This window comes from Podarcis cretensis (assembly GCF_951804945.1).
Source record: "Podarcis cretensis genome assembly, chromosome: 2".
NCBI classification, from domain to species: domain Eukaryota; kingdom Metazoa; phylum Chordata; class Lepidosauria; order Squamata; family Lacertidae; genus Podarcis; species Podarcis cretensis.
Genome location: NC_137171.1, coordinates 121,284,659 through 121,302,075, shown reverse-complemented (window position 1 = coordinate 121,302,075; position 17,417 = coordinate 121,284,659). Strand labels below are relative to the sequence as shown.

General features: G+C 49.3%; 2 protein-coding genes across 5 annotated transcripts in view; both read left to right on the top strand.

Moving 5' to 3' along the window:
* LOC307208241 (uncharacterized protein) overlaps positions 1-17,417 on the top strand; it is a 118,862-nt gene that overhangs the window by 11,639 nt on the left and 89,806 nt on the right. The window lies entirely within an intron of this gene.
* Positions 1,907-11,182, top strand: LOC307208365 (uncharacterized protein). 4 transcript variants are annotated; one of them, XM_079963017.1, is made up of 4 exons: positions 1,907-2,143; positions 3,899-4,881; positions 7,243-7,378; positions 8,698-11,182. In XM_079963017.1, exons 2-4 carry the CDS (start codon positions 4,099-4,101, stop codon positions 9,780-9,782), a joined length of 2,004 nt encoding a protein of 667 aa, XP_079819143.1. In that variant the 5' UTR covers positions 1,907-2,143; positions 3,899-4,098; the 3' UTR covers positions 9,783-11,182. The 4 variants fall into 4 exon arrangements, with proteins under 4 accessions (XP_079819143.1, XP_079819142.1, XP_079819141.1 ...); XM_079963016.1 differs by having other exon boundaries at positions 1,907-2,389; XM_079963015.1 differs by having other exon boundaries at positions 1,907-2,737.

The window sequence follows — 17,417 nt, the reverse complement described above, 5'->3', positions numbered from 1 at the left end:
GCCAGAGTGGTGCATGCTCTGGTAATCTCCCAGTTGGACTACTGCAATGTGCCCTACGTGGGGCTACCTTTGAAGGTGACCCGGAAACTGCAACTAATCCAGAATGCAGCAGCTAGGCTGGTGACTGGGAGCGGCCACCGAGACTGGTCCTAAAATACCTACATTGGCTCCCAGTATTTTTCCAAGCACAATTCAAAGTGTTGGTGTTGAGCCATAAACGGCCTTGGCCCAGTACACCTGAAGGAGCATCTCCACCCCCATCGTCCAGTCCAGACACTGAGGTCCAGCGCCAAAGGCCTTCTGGCGGTTCCTTCCCTGCGAGAAGTGAGGATGCAGGGAACCAGGCAGAGGGCTTTCTCAGTAGTGGCGCCCGCCCTGTGGAACGCCCTCCCATCAGATGTCAAGGAAATAAACAACTATCTGGCTTTTAGAAGGCATCTGAATGCAGCCCTGTTTAGGGAAGCTTTTAATATTTGATCTTTTATTGTGTTTTTAATATCCTGTTGGAAGCTGCCCAGAGTGGTTGGTGAGGTCCGGCCAGATGGGTGGGGTGTAAGTACTAAATTATTATTATTATTATATTATTATGCTCTGCAAAGTGTCCGATGACACTTGAAAGACTAATGGTTTAACCCACAGCGCCACCCGCGGAAGATTGTGCATGTGTGAGAGGAGATGAGAGGAGATGGGATAGCCATCGTCAAATATCTCAAGGGCTGTCACATGGAAGAGGGAACAAGCTTGTTTTCTCCTGCTCTGGAGGGTAGAACTCGAACCCATGACTTCAAGCTACAAGGAAGAAGCTAAACATCAGGAAGAACTTTCTGACAGTAAGAGATGTTCAGCAGTGGAACAGCCTCCCTCTGGAGGTTGTGGCCTTTCTTTGGAGGCTTTTACACAGTGGCTGGGTGGCCATCTGTCATGAATGCTTTAACCGAGATTCCTGCATGGTGGGGGTTGGGGGGTTGGGCTAGATGGCCCTCGGGTCCCTTCTAGCTCTAAGATTCTAGGAAAGAGGCAGTGGAGAGTGAAGAGAGTGGAGTTTTAATCAATCATTTTATTTGTATGCCAACTTTCCAAAGTTAAAACTATGCTCAAGGCAGCTTACAACATATAAAAACCCCCACATAACTACAGATGGGCAGGTTATAAATAAATCAATAATGATTATTATTTGGGGGTGTTATATTATTATTATTATTATTATTATTATTATTATTATTATTATTATTACAGCCAGAAAAATTTTGGCTTCTCCGTTCGTCGCAGCCTTGGATCCAGGTTCCAGCTCAGCTGATACACAAACACACACACCGGGGGATAAACAAATTAATAGTAATGAATAAAACACCTGGAGGATGTAGGGAAAAGAAAGCAGGGAGAGAGATGTAGGTTAGACAAGGGGTGGGAAGAGAAAACTCCTTGCTCTCGCTACTCCTGCTTTATCCTGCTCTCCCTCCCCAGGGTGCACAAGAGCCCCGCCGGAGGGAGAAAGTTGGCAACGCGCTCTCGCTGCGCTTCCGTCCATTTTTTTGTTGCCGCTGTGCGCATTGCAAGAGCCGAGCCCTGCCTTTCCATGCCGAGTCTCCCCCTCCCGGGAAAAAGACCCTCTGCATTCCTCATCCTTGCACGCCACCCTCTCTAGTGCATGCACAAAGCTGCACCTGTCAAATTTCTGCCTCTCCAACCCCACCCCACCAAAAAAAAACAAAACACCCAACCCAGTTGCTGTGCGCTCCCAGGCGCCCTGCCAGGGAAACCAAAGACCACCAGCAGCAGCAGCTGGAGACAGATGGCACTGTCTCTCCTTTGTTCATTTCTTCCTTTATTTATTTATTTGCTGTGTGTGTGTGTGTGTGTGTGTGTGTGTGTGTGTGTGTGTGTGTGTGTGTGTGTGTTTAAGGCCCAGGGAAGGGTTAAACTGGCGAGCGAGGTTGTTCTTCCCAGACTGGAGCTGGAGGAGCCATCGCTGGGTCCTGGAGAGGGAGGTTTGCGCGCGCGCGCTCTCTCCGGCTCCAAAAGTCCTTTTTCCTCTTCCTCTCTCTTTTGTGGGCGAGAGTTGCAGAGAGACCGGCCCTTTCCCCCCCCCCCCATTGTTGCTGCTGCTGCTGTTTCTCTGCTTGGCTCCGGGGAACCGGCGGTGGTAAGGGGGCGAGGCGCCCGTGCACCCGCCTGGTGGGGCTGCAAGGAGCTGGCGGCGTGCGCAAGGCCCTCCCCGCGCAAGACTTGCATGCGTGCGCGTGTGAATGCGCAGGAGAGGGGTTTCTTTTCCTTGGCAGGCGCAGCTTGCCGGTGTCGCAGGTCTCTGAGACCGATTTGCAGGAGAATCCGGGGCTCAGCGCCTCCGGTTGAAAGGAGGATCTCAAAGGGGTGTCAATGCTCTGGATGGGTCAGTAACGTTTAGGGGAAGGATAGTGAGTTGGAGAGGTCCTGGGGAGTCCGGATTCAATCCTCCGTTTCTCTAGGTAGCGCTGGGAATGCATCCTGTCTGTAATCTTGGAGAGTTGCTGCCAACCTGTGCTCAGCATCACTGGACTCCTGGTCTGACTTGATAAGAAGGCAGCTTCCAGAATTCCTGCATCAAGCAGAGAACTACCCTGTCTGCCTGCTACCTGCTTTTTAGGATGCCTGCTTTTAATTTTACGGGAAGGGTCGAGTTGGAAAGGGATCCTGGGGTCATCTAGTCCAACCCACTGTAATGCTGACTTTGGAATAGCAAACAGCAGGAGGGGAGAAAGTGAGTTGTGGGGAGCGGGGCTTCCCTTTAAGACATTATAATGGTAGAGTTGTAGCGCTGGAAGGGACCCGAGGGTCATTTAGTCCGAACCCCTGCAATGCAGGAATCTCCTGTCTGAAAGCCCAGAGAGCTGCTGCCAGTCCGTGTACGCAGCGCTGAGCTACATAGACCAATAGTGTGACTTGGTATAGCACAGCTTCTATCCTATGTGCCTACACTGCTTTTAGTTTCTTGTGGGGTATAAACAGTCTTCTTCTTTGGCGATCACTCGTAGCTGAGTAAGATTGTCTTCCGTAAACACAGTTTTAACAATGAGTCCATATGTGACTGTGGAGGCCAATTCTGGATCCACATGTCCTTCCACAGTGGGGACATTGGTTTCCGGGGAGGAGCTGATCAGAGTGTGGATTTGCCAAACATGCCTTCCTCTTAGCAAGTTTCTCCATTGCGTTCTGAGTTTGAGTGTCTTCAAAGCCCATGACACCATTGGTAAAGGCTGTTCTCCAACTGGAGCGCTTGCAGACCAGTGTTTCCCAGTTGACAGGGTTTATACTACATTTTTTTAGATTTGCCTTGAGACAGTCTTTAAACCTCTTTTGTTGACCACCAGCGTTATGCTTTCCTTTTTTAAGTTCGGAATAGAGTAGTTGCTTTGGAAGACGATCACCAGGCATCCACACAACATGACCAGTCCAACGAAGTTGATGTTGAAGAATCATTGCTTCAACACTGGGGATCTTTCCTTCTTCCAGTACACTGATATTAGTTCGCCTGTCTTCCCAAGTGATGTGTAAAAATTTTCGGAGACACCATTGATGGAATCTTTTGAGGCTATGTTCTTCTAGGATTCCATTAATATATTGTTGTAGCTTTGTCAGCTGGGAAAGTACACTAAATTGTTTGTTTGTTTGTTTGTTTGTTTGAAGCATTTCCCCCTGCTCTGCATCCAAAAGTTTTCCAGAGCAGCTTGTGGATCAAATTAACAAACCAGCTGAACAGTCCCCTCTGTCCGGCTATCAATCTAAAAGACACGACACAAAAGGAAAAAGGGATGGGAAGGGAAGATGAGTTGTTGTTTTGAGCAACCAAGATGGCAAAGTTCGAAACTTCATCTCTATACTCTTACATCCTTGTCTTTTTGAATCTCCCTCTCTTTCTCAGGGGAAACCCTCCTCACCAGCTCTTCTTGTGAAACGCTGCATTTTGTCCAGAGACCCCTGTTCTTTACCACCACAAAGAAATGCCCCAGGCTTCCTGTGGGCCCGGCGCATGCCTGAGCAGATTATAGTCCTTTCGGGGTGGCTTTTCCCAATTAATAGACATTTACCCCCAAGGCCGCCATGCTGAGCTGAAGATCCAAAATGGCGGCCGAGAAGGGAAGAACGCCAAGCGTTGATCTCTACTTCCGATCTCTGCTCCAGCGGGAGATCCAGGCCAAGGAGCACCGGGAAGAGAGCAGCCAAACAGGCCACGATCCCACAGCGGCAGTGGAGAGATCAGGAAGATCCTCTCACGAAGCCAAGGCTGGGAACGACCAGGATTTCCTGAAAAGGGAGGCCACGGAACTGGTCATGGGTGAGCCAGGCGGGAAGCCATGGAAACATCCGGAAGACGTGAAAGGAACACGATTCCCTTGCTCGGGATGGGGAAAGCCTCCCTTGCTGGGATCTCTGCCTCAGGACGATCCCAAAACTTTCCTGGGCACCTATGAGGGAGTAGCAAGCGCTTGTCGGAGGTCTGGCAGGCTGTTGGGTATTGGCAGAGAAGCTCCAAGGGACGCCACAAAGATTGCCGCCGTCAAGATGGAGGATTGTTGGGAAGTGATGGACGATCTCCTGGGAGACGATTCGGTCGCCATGGACGTGCAGCGGACGCTCTTTCGGGAGTTCCGCTACCAAGAGGCCGAAGGTCCCCGGGAGGCCTGTAGTCGCCTCTGGTACCTGTGCCACCGGTGGCTGAAGCCGGAGAAGCACTCTAAGGAGCAGATCCTGGAGTTGGTCATCCTGGAGCAGTTCCTGGCCATCTTGCCCTCGGAGCTTCAGGGCTGGGTCAAAGATGGCTGCCCTCAGACTTGTGACCAGGCGGTGGCCCTGGCCGAAGGCTTTTTACTGCGACGGCGGGAGGCGGCCAAAACGGAACGGGAGGTGAGAGCGTTTAGGGTCGCTTCTCAAGGATGCTTTGAGAGAGTTGTGAAGACCTCATACGTTGGCCAAAACGAGAGCCCTGAAGTTGGGCCAGGCCGAAAGGCCCCCATCCGCACTCCACATTTGAAGCAATATTGTTCCACAGTCATGACTTCCCCCAAAAGATCCTGGGAGCTCTTGAAGTTGCCGAGAGTTTGTAGGTATCCCTACAGAGCTACAGTTCCCAGATTGGTTGAGCAATTATTATTATTATTATTATTATTATTATTATTATTATTTATTTCATCATCATCAAACCTTTTATTGGCATCACATACAAACATACAAATTATTATTATTATTATTATTATTATTATTATTATACAAAACAAATCAATACAGAATTACCACTTCCCCAGTGGCACAAAATATTTGCTTAAAAAAAGGAGGCAGAGCAGTCTATCGTCACATCTCTTGGTCTCCAGGGAAATCAGACCTCTGCAGTGTATTTCGACGACAAAAAACCAAATAGAAATATTTAGCCACTAACTTGGTGATCTCCTGATCATTCCCCAGCGATAAAAAATGTATGACCTACGACTCTGGTTTCCATTTGGGGATACAGAGTTGATCTAGAAATTGCTGGCGGAGATCAGCATATAGTTTACAATTGAGAACCATATGTGTGAGGGTTTCCACCAGGTGGTCTTCACGTGGGCAAGTTCTTTCTCCTTCCACCCTTCCTGAGAACCTTCCCCAAAGGAGGTTTGATGGATTTGAATAAAACCTGGCCAGCGAAAATGCCCTTCTTTCTTGAGGGTTAAGCAGAAATTCAAGGTAATTGTGGTTAGTTTGAATTTATATATCGCCCTATACTCAGAGGTCTCAGGGCGGCTCACAGAAAAGATCAAAACATATATAATCAGAATAAAATAAAAAACCCAATAACAACGCCCCCCCCCGAAAGAGCAACATTTTAAAGGGTATAGGATATCAAACAGATCAACCAAAGGCCTGGTTAAAAAGGACTGTTTTTTGCCTGGCGCCTAAAGGTGTGTAATGAAGGCACCGAAGAACTTCCCTGGGGAAAGCATTCCACAGATGGGGAGCCACTGCAGAGAAGGCCCTGTTCTCATGTTGCCACCTTCTGGACCTCTAGAGGAGGAGGCACACGAAGAAGGGCCTCATAAGATGATCTCAGGGTCCAGGTAGGTTCATATGGAAAGAGGCGGTCCTTGAGGTATTGCGGTCCTGAGCCGTTTTAAGGCTTTATAGGTCAAAACCAGCACTTGGAATTGGGCCTGGAAAATAATTGGTAGTCATGACTTCCCCCTAAGGATCCTGGGAGCTCCGGAGGTTGCTGAAAGTGTGTAGGTGACGCCTGTCATGTAGTGTCATGTTGGGGTTTTTAAGCTTCTCTTTTAGCATGTCCCACAGCGCTGCCTGGACTGCTAGTGGCGCAACCAATGCTCGGGCCGTCTCAAACACCTCGGGCCTGCAGACGCTGAGGAATAGGCCCCGCTTATGCTCCTCTGACCCTTCCGTCAGCTTGTTGGCTTGGAGGTAGCAGTCGAACTGAGCGAGGTAGGAGTCCCATGATTCAGAGGCTGGGGCAAACAGCAGTAGAGGCATGAGTGAAGCCATGGTTCCGATGCATAACTGCCAACTTTTCCCTTTTCTTGCAAGGAATCCTATTCGGAATAAGGGACCTTCCCTTAAAAAAAGGGAAACGTTGACAGCTATGTTCCAATGCCGACGTGGTGGGTGATGGATGGAACACTGTGTTCTAGCCAGAACGGTCAGCTCTGAATTGGGTTCTCTTCAGTGATTTCACTCAGTGTTTCAGCTCGGTGAGTGTCCTAATCTGGCTGTGCTCTGATGTCCATCCGATCCCACCTTTGTTGCCAGTATTAAGCAGTGGGTGGACATATCAGACGACACAGAGATTTCTGCAAGTAGCTCTTTATAAGTAAGCTGGAATTGAACTGAACAGCAAACAGCCGGCCTGCTTTTATAGGCAGCTGGCTGTCCACATTGTAATAACAACAGCCCAGGGTTTCCCGCCTAAATTAACTGACGTGGACCTGAGTGAAAACTATATACACAATACCCTGGTGACCAGGGATTCATTTTGGGGAAGCTGTGTTTTATTGAAAGCTGGATGATGATACTTCAAACCTAGAGTCCTACTGGAACTCACCCAGCACACTTCATGGCTGGGCAGGGATTTGAACCCTGGTCTCCCAGACCCTAGTCCACCACCCCTGGCTCTCCTTGGGGAGAGCATTCCACAAGCAGGATTGGCTAGATAATGGAGACCACCACTTTCTCCCTCTCCAAATTCCTTTGTCCTCAAGAAGATCCTTGCTGCTCTCGTTTCAGGGTTCGGCGCTGATCCAGGAGGTGGGTTTGAACTTCCCTGCGGCTGAGCCGCCTCTGCCCGTCCTCGAGGAGACGCCACTCTGCTCCACGGTCAAGCAGGAGGGCGGTGCCGATACCAGCTCCCCTAGATTGGGAGGTGGGTTTCTCTTTATGGTCCCATCTTCCTTAGGTGGCTTTTGTCTCCTGTGACTTCTTCTGCCCAGCGTTTGGGATTCACAATACATGGGAACCTGAAGCTCGGGGCCAAATATGGCCCTCTAAGCCAGCCTTTCTCAACCTGTGGGTCCCTAGATGTCGTTGAACTACAACTCCCATCACCCCTAGCTAGCAAGGCCAGAGCTCAGGGATGATGGGAGTTGTAGTCCAACAACATCTGGGGACCCACAGGTTGAGAACCACTGCGAGGGTGGCGCCACCTGCTGTTGGGCTCCCTGCATTCCACCGTATCAGCCGCAATGGGCAGCAGCTGCCATTGGATTTGCTAGTGGTTATTATGGTCCCCATATGTTAGTTGTTTTATTTTATATGTTTAAAAGTGTGTCTTATATGTTTAAGGGGATGTCTTAATTTAGATGTTGAAGAGAGTTGTTGTTGTTGTTGTTGTTGTTAACTGAATTAATATTCCACCCTTCCTCTACAAAGGGCAGCAAACACATAATACGATTTAGAAACACAAGCATAGCACAGAAATATTTTAAAACAGATCGAACCATTCCAGAAACAAATAACGATTAAAAACACTGAAAAGCAGTTGCAGTTTAAAATGTTCTAAAGTTAATAATTACAATTAAAAACCTGCTCCTGTCCAGTGATCTCGAGGTTGCCGGGAACAGTATTCTGCAGCTGCCCAATGACTAGTGAGGGTGTTCCACATCTGGGGAATTTAATCTATTCATTTGTATTTAATTGTTCTGCTCTGAAATGTGGATTTTTTTAAAAAAATTGTGGGGTGGCTTTTTTTTTGTATCTATGATGTAAACCGCTTAGAGATTTCTTTGAAATATGGTGTGGCATATAAATCACTTAAATGCAGTGTTTTTTTCTAAAAAAGAAATGTTTAGGGGTAGAGTGGTACCTCTGGTTGCGAACGGGATCGGTTCCAGAGGCCCGTTTGCAACCTGAAAAGAACGCAACCCGCGTCTGTGCACATGCGGGTCGCGATTCGCCGTTTCCGCGCATGCGCTGACGTCATTTTACGCATCTGCGCATGCGCAAGTGGCAAAAAACCCGGAAGTAACCCTTTTTGGTACTTTCGGGTCCCCGCGGTACACAACCTGAAAACGCACAACCTGAAGCTATGAGGTATGACTGTACTCTCATTTTCCTACTCATATTAAAATACTGCCCCTCAATGGGGCCAAACTTAGATTCACAATATGTTTCGGGGTATGCATACCCCTGCGTCCCCCCATAAAAAAGCACTGCTTAAATGAATAAATTCTCTATTCCTGGCAGGTGATGGGCGGATCACCAAGGGCAAAGAGGAGAAGACACACCTCGAAAATACCGAGCTGGTCAAACTCTGTGGGGCCTCGTGGGAAGGTCTCTCCGGGCCCCAAGAAGGGGGAGAAGCCTCTGCGAGCCGCAACAGATCAGAAAAAGGGCGGGAAAAGTCCCTGGCTCCCAGAGGGGATGTGTTCTCCCCCTGTTTAGGAGAGAGCGGGGAACGGGGCCAAGCGGTCGTCATCAAGAAGAGGCGCAGGAGTCGGGGGGAGAAGGTGTGCAGCATGTGCGGGAGAAGCTTCAGCCGGACCACGGTGCTTGTCGCGCACCAAAGGACTCACACGGGCGAGAAGCCGTTCATGTGCCAAGACTGCGGGAAGTGCTTCAGCTTGAAGTCCACCCTGGTGGCGCACGAGAGGACCCACACGGGCGAGAGGCCTTACAGCTGCTCGCAGTGCGGGAAGTGCTTCACCGTCAGCTCGGACCTCACGCGCCACTACCGCATCCACGTGGGGGAGAAGCCCTTCAGCTGCCCCGAGTGCGGCAAGAGCTTCAGCCGCAAGACCCAGCTCCTCAACCACCAGAAGGTCCACACCAGGGAGAAGGCCTACAAGTGCTCGCGGTGCGGCGAGGCCTTCAGCCGCAGTTCCAGCCTCATGATCCACGAGGGCTCGCACACGGGCGAGAAGCCCTTCAAGTGCCCCGACTGCGACAAGTCCTTCAACACGTCCTCGCAGCTGGTCAAGCACCACCGCGTCCACACCGGGGAGAGGCCCTACACCTGCTCCGAGTGCGGGAAGAGCTTCAGCCAGCGGCAGATCCTCATGGTCCACCAGAGGATCCACACGGGAGAAAAGCCCTTCAAGTGCGCCACGTGCGGCAAGTGCTTCTGCGACCGGGCCGTCCTCATCCGCCACCAGAAGGTCCACACGGGCGAGAGGCCCCACCAGTGCACCACGTGTAGCAAGAGCTTCTCTCACCGCGCCGTCCTCGTCCGGCACCAGAAGATCCACACGAGAGAAGCTCTGAACACGCTTGGACTCCAGGAGGAGCCTCCGCCCAGCAAAGAGCCCAGACTTCACCCCAAGTTGCCTTGAGTCTCAAGGTGGCTACTGTTACCCCCATAGAATGTGGTTTGCCGGCAGTCTGCAGTGGCGTTTCCCTCCTGACTTTGGTTGCATGGCGGCAAAGTTATTTATTAGTTGGACTGCAGTGGTGCTGGAGAATGGTAAACCGTGGCTGGATGCTACAGGGGACTGGTTTTCTGTAAAAACAAACAAACCAGAAATCATTTTCGGGGGTGGGGTAAATAATTTGCCTGCTTTCATCTAGGACAGCAGTTCTCAGCCTGTGGGTCCCCAGATGTTGTTGGACTACAACTCCCATCATCCCTTAGCTCTGGCCTTGCTAGCTAGGGGTGATGGTGTCGGAATCTCCGTTCGACCGAGCTGATAAAGCTCATCCTCCGACGATAATTAACGACCTGAGCCTTTGATGAGGCCTAAGGTACATTCCATTCAGCAGAGAATCCAAAACAGCATGCGGAAGTGATGAGATTTATGGCTACATGCTATGCTTTATTTCTTACTACCTAGGCAGCAAAATACACCCTCTCTCTATGAAAGCAGAGAGCAACTGAACAACAAAGGAACAAAGGAGCAGGAAACCTCTTAACGTCACATCCGTCTCCCGTGAGATTTCCAACAGCTTGGAAGGTCTCTGAAATGTAAACAGAGTCCTGTGACTCCAAGCAGCTGCACAGTGGCAAAACCGAAACTAACAGATGGGAGTTGTAGTTCAACATCTGGGGACCCACAGGTTGAGAAAGGCTGATCTAGGAGAAGATAATCTGCAGTTACTTCTCGACTCCGAAAACTGCTGAAGTTGCTAGAAGAAACCCAACTTATTTATGGCCCCTCCAAACATTGGGTTGTAGTCGGCCAACTCCTACTCTGAGTAGACCCACTGAAATTAATTAACTGGGTTAATTAACGCCAGTGGCTCTACTCTGAGTAGGGCTCAAAGCCCATGCTTGTCCTACTGAGGTCAATGGACACAACTATCTTAGGCTTCTATGCGCCTAGAACGTGGTTGAATACAACCCTGGTGTTTCGTTGTGGGAGTATACTGTAAAATATTCTTATCACTCTGCATCAGCAGGAAATTACAGGATACGCATTGATGGCAAATTAAGCAGTGGTTCTCATTGACCTTTGCAGATGCAATCAGTATTGAAAGCGGTATTGTGTGGGGCTTCCCCGATAGCACAAGGTTCACAAATTATCATGAATGTGCGAGACGGGCTCTCCGTGTTCATGTTGTGAAGCTATACAGTGAATTGAAGGATATACACATAACCATGTGCAGCACACATCGTTAGGGTGGGCACCCAAAGATTTTTTTTTAAGGTGAACGTTTATTGAATACAGACTCATACTCAGTCATAAAGGACGTTGTTTTTATTTATCAAACAAACGAAAGAAACTAAACCTTTTTTTTTTAATTAACAACTAAACTTTACTTTAAAAATAAGACAAAAACACCAAAATTTTGCTTTAGCGATAACCAGGCGCATACAAAGATACAGTAAGTTTTCATGATCTTTACCTTTAACCAGATAACACACTAACCCAAAATGGATTAAAGCGTCTTCATCTTCCTGTCCCAAAGAAGGAGAAGTTGCTCACCAGATGTCAGCAAAACGGGGTGAGTGGAGCTGGAACGAAGACAGGAGACAGGAGACAGAGGCAGAGGCAGAAGAAAAAGACTAGAATGAATCTGCCGCTTCTGTCTATGCTGCTTCCAGAGACAGATGCCGGCAGAAGCGGCAGATCCACCCCAGCTTTTTTCCTCTGCCTCTGCCTGCTTCCTTCCTCCCTTCTGCCTTTGCCGTTTCCTTGCGGAGTCCTGGCGGCTGAGGGAGACACCTTGCTGCTCCATACTCTCCTCCTCACCACAGCCCCTGGTTTTTTGTTTTCCTTTAATACCCTGTGTGCACACCAATGGGTCTCATTTATGCACGTGCACTGGCTAGTGGTCGGACGTATACTTGAAACGGCCCTCGTTTTCAAAACTTGTTTCTACGTATTTTGGCTCATCGCTGTGCCATTCGTACCACAACCTGCTCCTCCTTTCAAATTCTGGGGTCTTGCCAAAAGCCCGCTGCTGCTGCAATGGTTAGAGAAAGGTGCCTAATAATAATAATTATAATACAGTGGTGCCCCGCAAGACGAATGCTTCGCAAGATGAAAAACTTGCTAGACGAAAGAGTTTTCCGTTTTTGAGGTGCTTCGCAAGACGAATTTCCCTATGGGCTTGCTTCGCAAGACGAAAACGTCTTGTGAGTTCTTGCGAGTTTTTTTCCTTTTTTCCCCTTTTTCTAAGCCGCTGTTGTTGTTGTTGTTTAGTCGTTTAGTCGTGTCCGACTCTTGAGAGCCAGTGTGGTGTAGTGGTTAAGAGCGGTAGACTCGTAATCTGGGGAACCGGGTTCGCGTCTCCGCTCCTCCACATGCAGCTGCTGGGTGACCTTGGGCCAGTCACACTTCTTTGAAGTCTCTCAGCCCCACTCACCTCACAGAGTGTTTGTTGTGGGGGAGGAAGGGAAAGGAGATTGTTAGCCGCTTTGAGACTCCTGAAGGGGAGTGAAAGGCGGGATATCAAATCCAAACTCTTCTTCTTCTTCTTCTTCTTCGTGACCCCATGGACCAGAGAACGCCAGGCACTCCTGTCCTCCACTGCCCCCCGCAGCTTGGTCAGACTCATGCTGGTAACCTCGAAAACACTATCCAACCATCTCGTCCTCTGTCGCCCCCTTCTCCTTGTGCCCTCCATCTTTCCCAACATCAGGGTCTTCTCCAGGGAGTCTTCTCTTCTCACGAGGTGGCCAAAGTACTGGAGCCTCAGCTTCAGGATCTGTCCTTCCAGTGAGCACTCAGGGCTGATTTCCTTCAGAATGGAGAGGTCTGATCTTCTTGCAGTCCATGGGACTCTCAAGAGTCTCCTCCAGCACCAGAATTCAAAAGCATCCATTCTTCGGCGATCAGCCTTCTTTATGGTCCAGCTCTCACTTCCATACATCACTACTGGGAAAACCAGAGCTTTAACTATACGGACCTTTGTTGGCAAGGTGATGTCTCTACTTCTCAAGATGCCGTCTAGGCCTGTCATTGCCCTTCTCCCAAGAAGCAGGCGTCTTTTAATTTCGTGGCTGCTGTCACCATCTGCAGTAAGCCGCCAATAGCCGCCAATAGCGCTAATCCGCTAATCCGCTAATAGCCGTGCTTCGCAAGACGAAAAAACCGCAAGACGAAGAGACTCACGGAACGAATTAATTTCGTCTTGCGAGGCACCCCTGTATTTGGGCCATTATCCCATTAGAGAAATCTTACTCAATCATATTAATTGCAGCCTTCCGATCGCTGGGAGACTGTGGAATGCATCACATCTCCCACACCCAAGACAGAGAATCGTAGAGTTCGAAGGGACCCGAGGGTCATCTAGTCCAACCCGCTGCAGTGCAGGAATCTCAGCTAAAGCGTCCATGACAGGTGGCCACCCAACCTCTGCTTATAAACCACCAAGGAACGAGAGTCCACCACTGACCAAGGGAGGCTCTTCCACTGTCAAATAGCTCTTCCTGAAGTTCTTCCTAATGTTTACTCGGAATCTCCTTTCTTGCAACTTGAAGCCATGGGTTCGAGTCCTGCCCTCCAGAGCAGGAGAAGAAAACAAGTGTGTTCCATGTGACAGCTCTTGAGATAGAATCATAGAACCATAGAATCCTAGAGTTGGAAGAGACCACAAGGGCCATCGAGTCCAACCCCCTGCCAAGCAGGAAACACCATCACAGCACTCCTGACATATGGTTGTCAAGCCTCTGCTTAAAGACCTCCAAAGAAGGAGACTCCACCACACTCCTTGGCAGCAAATTCCACTGTCAAACAGCTCTTACTGTCAGGAAGTTCTTACTAATGTTTAGGTGGAATCTTCTTTCTTGTAGTTTGGAACCATTGCTTCGTATCCGCTTCTCTGGAGCAGCAGAAAACAACCTTTCTCCCTCCTCTATGTGACATCCTTTTACAGTGGTGCCCCGCAAGACGAACGCCTCGCAAGACGGAAAACCCGCTAGACGAAAGGGTTTTCCGTTTTGGAGGCGCTTCGCAAAACGAATTTCCCTATGGGCTTGCTTCGCAAGACGAAAATGTCTTGCGAGTTCCTGCGGGTTTTTTCCCCTCCCCCCCTTTTTCTAAGCAACTAAGCCGCTTATCAGCTGATCCGCTAAGCTGATAAGCCGCTAAAAGCCGCTAAACCGCTAATAGCGCTAATCCGCTAAGCTGTCAATGGGCTTGCTTCGCAAGACGAAAAAACCGCTAGACGAAGAGACTCACAGAACGGATTAATTTCGTCTTGCGAGGCACCTCTGTATATATTTGAACATGGCTATCATATCACCCCTTAACCTCCTCTTCTCCAGGCTAAACATGCCCAGCTCCCTTAGCCGTTCCTCATAAGGCATCGTTTCCAGGCCTTTGACCATTTTGGTTGCCCTCCTCTGGACACGTTCCAGTTTGTCCGTGTCCTTCTTGAACTGTGGTGCCCAGAACTGGACACAGTACTCCAGGTGAGGTCTGACCAGAGCAGAATACAGTGGCACTATTACTTCCCTTGATCTAGATGCTATACTCCTATTGATGCAGCCCAGAATTGCATTGGCTTTTTTAGCTGCCGCGTCACACTGTTGGCTCATGTCAAGTTTGTGGTCAACCAAGACTCCTAGATCCTTTTCACATGTACTGCTCTCAAGCCAGGTCTCACCCATCTTGTATTTGTTCCTCTCATTCTTTTTTGCCCAAGTGCAATACTTTACATTTCTTCCTGTTAAAATTCATCTTGTTTGTTTTGGCCCAGTTCTCTAATCTGTCAAGGTCGTTTTGAAGTGTGATCCTGTCCTCTGGGGTGTTAGCCACTCCTCCCAATTTGGTGTCATCTGCAAATTTGATCGGGATGTCCTTGAGTCCATCATCCAAGTCGTTGATAAAGATGTTGAATAAGACTGGGCCCAAGACAGAACCCTGTGGCACCCCACTAGTCACTCTTCTCCAGGATGAAGAGGAACCATTGATGAGCACCCTTTGGGTTCGGTCAGTCAGCCAGTTACAAATCCACTGAGTGGTAGCATAGTCAAGTCCGCATTTTGAATATGTCCGCATATTTGAATATGGCTATCATATCTCCAGTCTCCGCTTTTGCAAGCTAAACATACCCAGATCCTTCAACTGTTCCTCATAAGGAGAGTAAGCTCCCACCTCAGAGAGGGGAGATCCAATCACAGGTAGCCCCTCCCCACTGCTGCAGATACTTATGCAGCTCTTGCCTTGCAGTGTTTCTCAACCTGTGGGTCCCCAGATGTTGTTGGACTACAACTCCCGTCATCCCTGAACTCTGGCCTTGCTAGCTAGGGGTGATGGGAGTTGTAGGCCAAAATCATCTGGGGACCCAAGGTTGAGAAAGGCTGGATTAGAGCATCGGCCTTGCCCACAGAAGACCCCAAGGCCTTCTCCAGCATCTCTAGCTAGAACTGGGACTGTCATCTCTCAAATCCTTCTAGTGAGTTTAGACAGCACTGAGCTCGATTCACCAGTGGTTTGGCTCAGTGTAAGCTTCTTGCGTCCTTGTGATAAAGTCGAAAAGGGGGCAGGCCCAAGGAAGGTTTGGATCTGAAAGATCCCAGCCCAATCCTATGTCTGCTTGGAAGTAAGGCCTGTTGGACTCAGTGGGGCTAACTCCCGGGTAAGGTGGGGCGTTCCGGTTGCAGCCTTAGGAGTGCAAACGCCTTCCTGTTTACACACAAGTAAGAACATAGGAAGACACTGGCTGCTGGATCAGCCCAGAGGCCCATCCAAAATCCTGTTCTCACAGGGGCCAGACAGATTCCCCTGATGGGAAACGCTGCGAGCCAAACCCCAGAGCACAACGGCAACACTCTCCCTTCTTGTGGTTTCCAGCATTCAGAAGCACACATTCTCTCATCTCTGGAGGTGGCCGTAGCTGCTGTGGCAAGTAGCCATTGGTCAGCAGTGATGTCCACACATGCGCACTTGATATGTTTGTGAGGAGAGGGCCAACGATACAGACCTGCCTTACAGGACTGTTGTGCGGATCATTGGCAGCGTGTCTGCAAAGCGCCGGACAATTAATCAGTGTTACTGTTATTTATAAGATGGGTAATGTTTTAGATCTGGGGGTCGCCAACCATATGCCCACATATGCCAGTGTGGTGTAGTGGTTAAGAGCGGTGGACTCGTAATCTGGTGAACCGGGTTCGTGTCTCCACTCCTCCACATGCAGCTGCTGGGTGACCTTGGGCCAGTCACACTTCTCTGAAGTCTTTCAGCCCCACTCACCTCACAGAGTGTTTGTTGTGGGGGAGGAAGGGAAAGGAGAAGGTTAGCCACTTTGAGACTCCTTTGGGTAGTGATATCAAATCCAAACTCTTCTTCTTCTTCTTCACAAGCATCACGGGACACTCAGACAGCCCCTCAGGCCGCTAACCTAGCCTCCAGCTCCTCCCAATGTTAGTTTTTATGGGTTTTGGTTGTTTCTGGGGGTGTTTCCTTCTTTTTTGTCCTTTGCTTTGGGGATACAGTGGTGCCCCGCAAGACGAAAAACTCGCTAGACGAAAGGGATTTCCGTTTTTCGAGGCGCTTCAAAAGACGAATTTCCCTATGGGTTTGCTTCGCAAGATGAAAACGTCTTGTGAGTTTTGCGATTTTTTTTGCTTTTTTCTCCCTTTTTCTAAGCCGCATAGCCGCTAATACACTAAGCCGCTAATAGGGTTGCTTCGCAAGACGAAAAAACCGCTAGACGAAGAGAATCGCGGAACGGATTCTTTTCGTCTTGCGAGGCACCACTGAATGATTTGCTTGAAGGGGGACATTCCAATGACCGTCTCCTGTAAAATGGGCCTTTTCGTGGCGCCCTCAGCGCCTTAGATTTGCCAATGTGCCCCTGGTTCCAAACAGGATTGTGGCCCTGTGTTTAGAGACTTCCCTTTTATTTCTAAATGCTTTTTGTGTGTGACTTCTGGATCTCCTTTGAATAAAGGCTTTTGAATTGGTTAACGGGCGCCTGTCGTTTGTTCCGTACACATACACACAAAAACCTCGCCATTTCGGCAACTTCACAGGGCATTAATGAGGCGGTCAGACTGCAGGCCCTGCCATTGGCACCCCTCACAGAACTACAATTCCCAGAATCCCCTGGGGAGAGGGAATGACTGTTAAACCACTCTGAGAATTATAGCTCTAGGAGAGAGAATAGGAGTCTCCCCTAACAGGTCTGACTACCCCTAACGCACAACACTTCCCAGAATTCTTTGCGGGGAAGCCATGACAGTTTCCAATTCCTTTCCATTCTCCTTGTCCCCCAAATGGTCACTGAACATGCACCCCTCCTTCCATTCCCTCGCCCTCTAAAAATTTTCTTACAGCTTTGCAGAACTAGGGGTTTCCCTGAAGCCCACTGTGACCCCCCTTTTGAGCATGGGTTTGGCTACACAAACAACAACACACACCACTTGAACATTGGAATTGAAGGGAATTTTGGCTCTGGACCACATTTGAACAGGCCTTAGGATTGCAGCGCTATCCCTGCAGAAAGTAAGCCGAGTTTACATTTTGTGTGTGTTAATACATACAAAAACGTGTGCTCCCAAATTAATCTAAAGTTCAAAC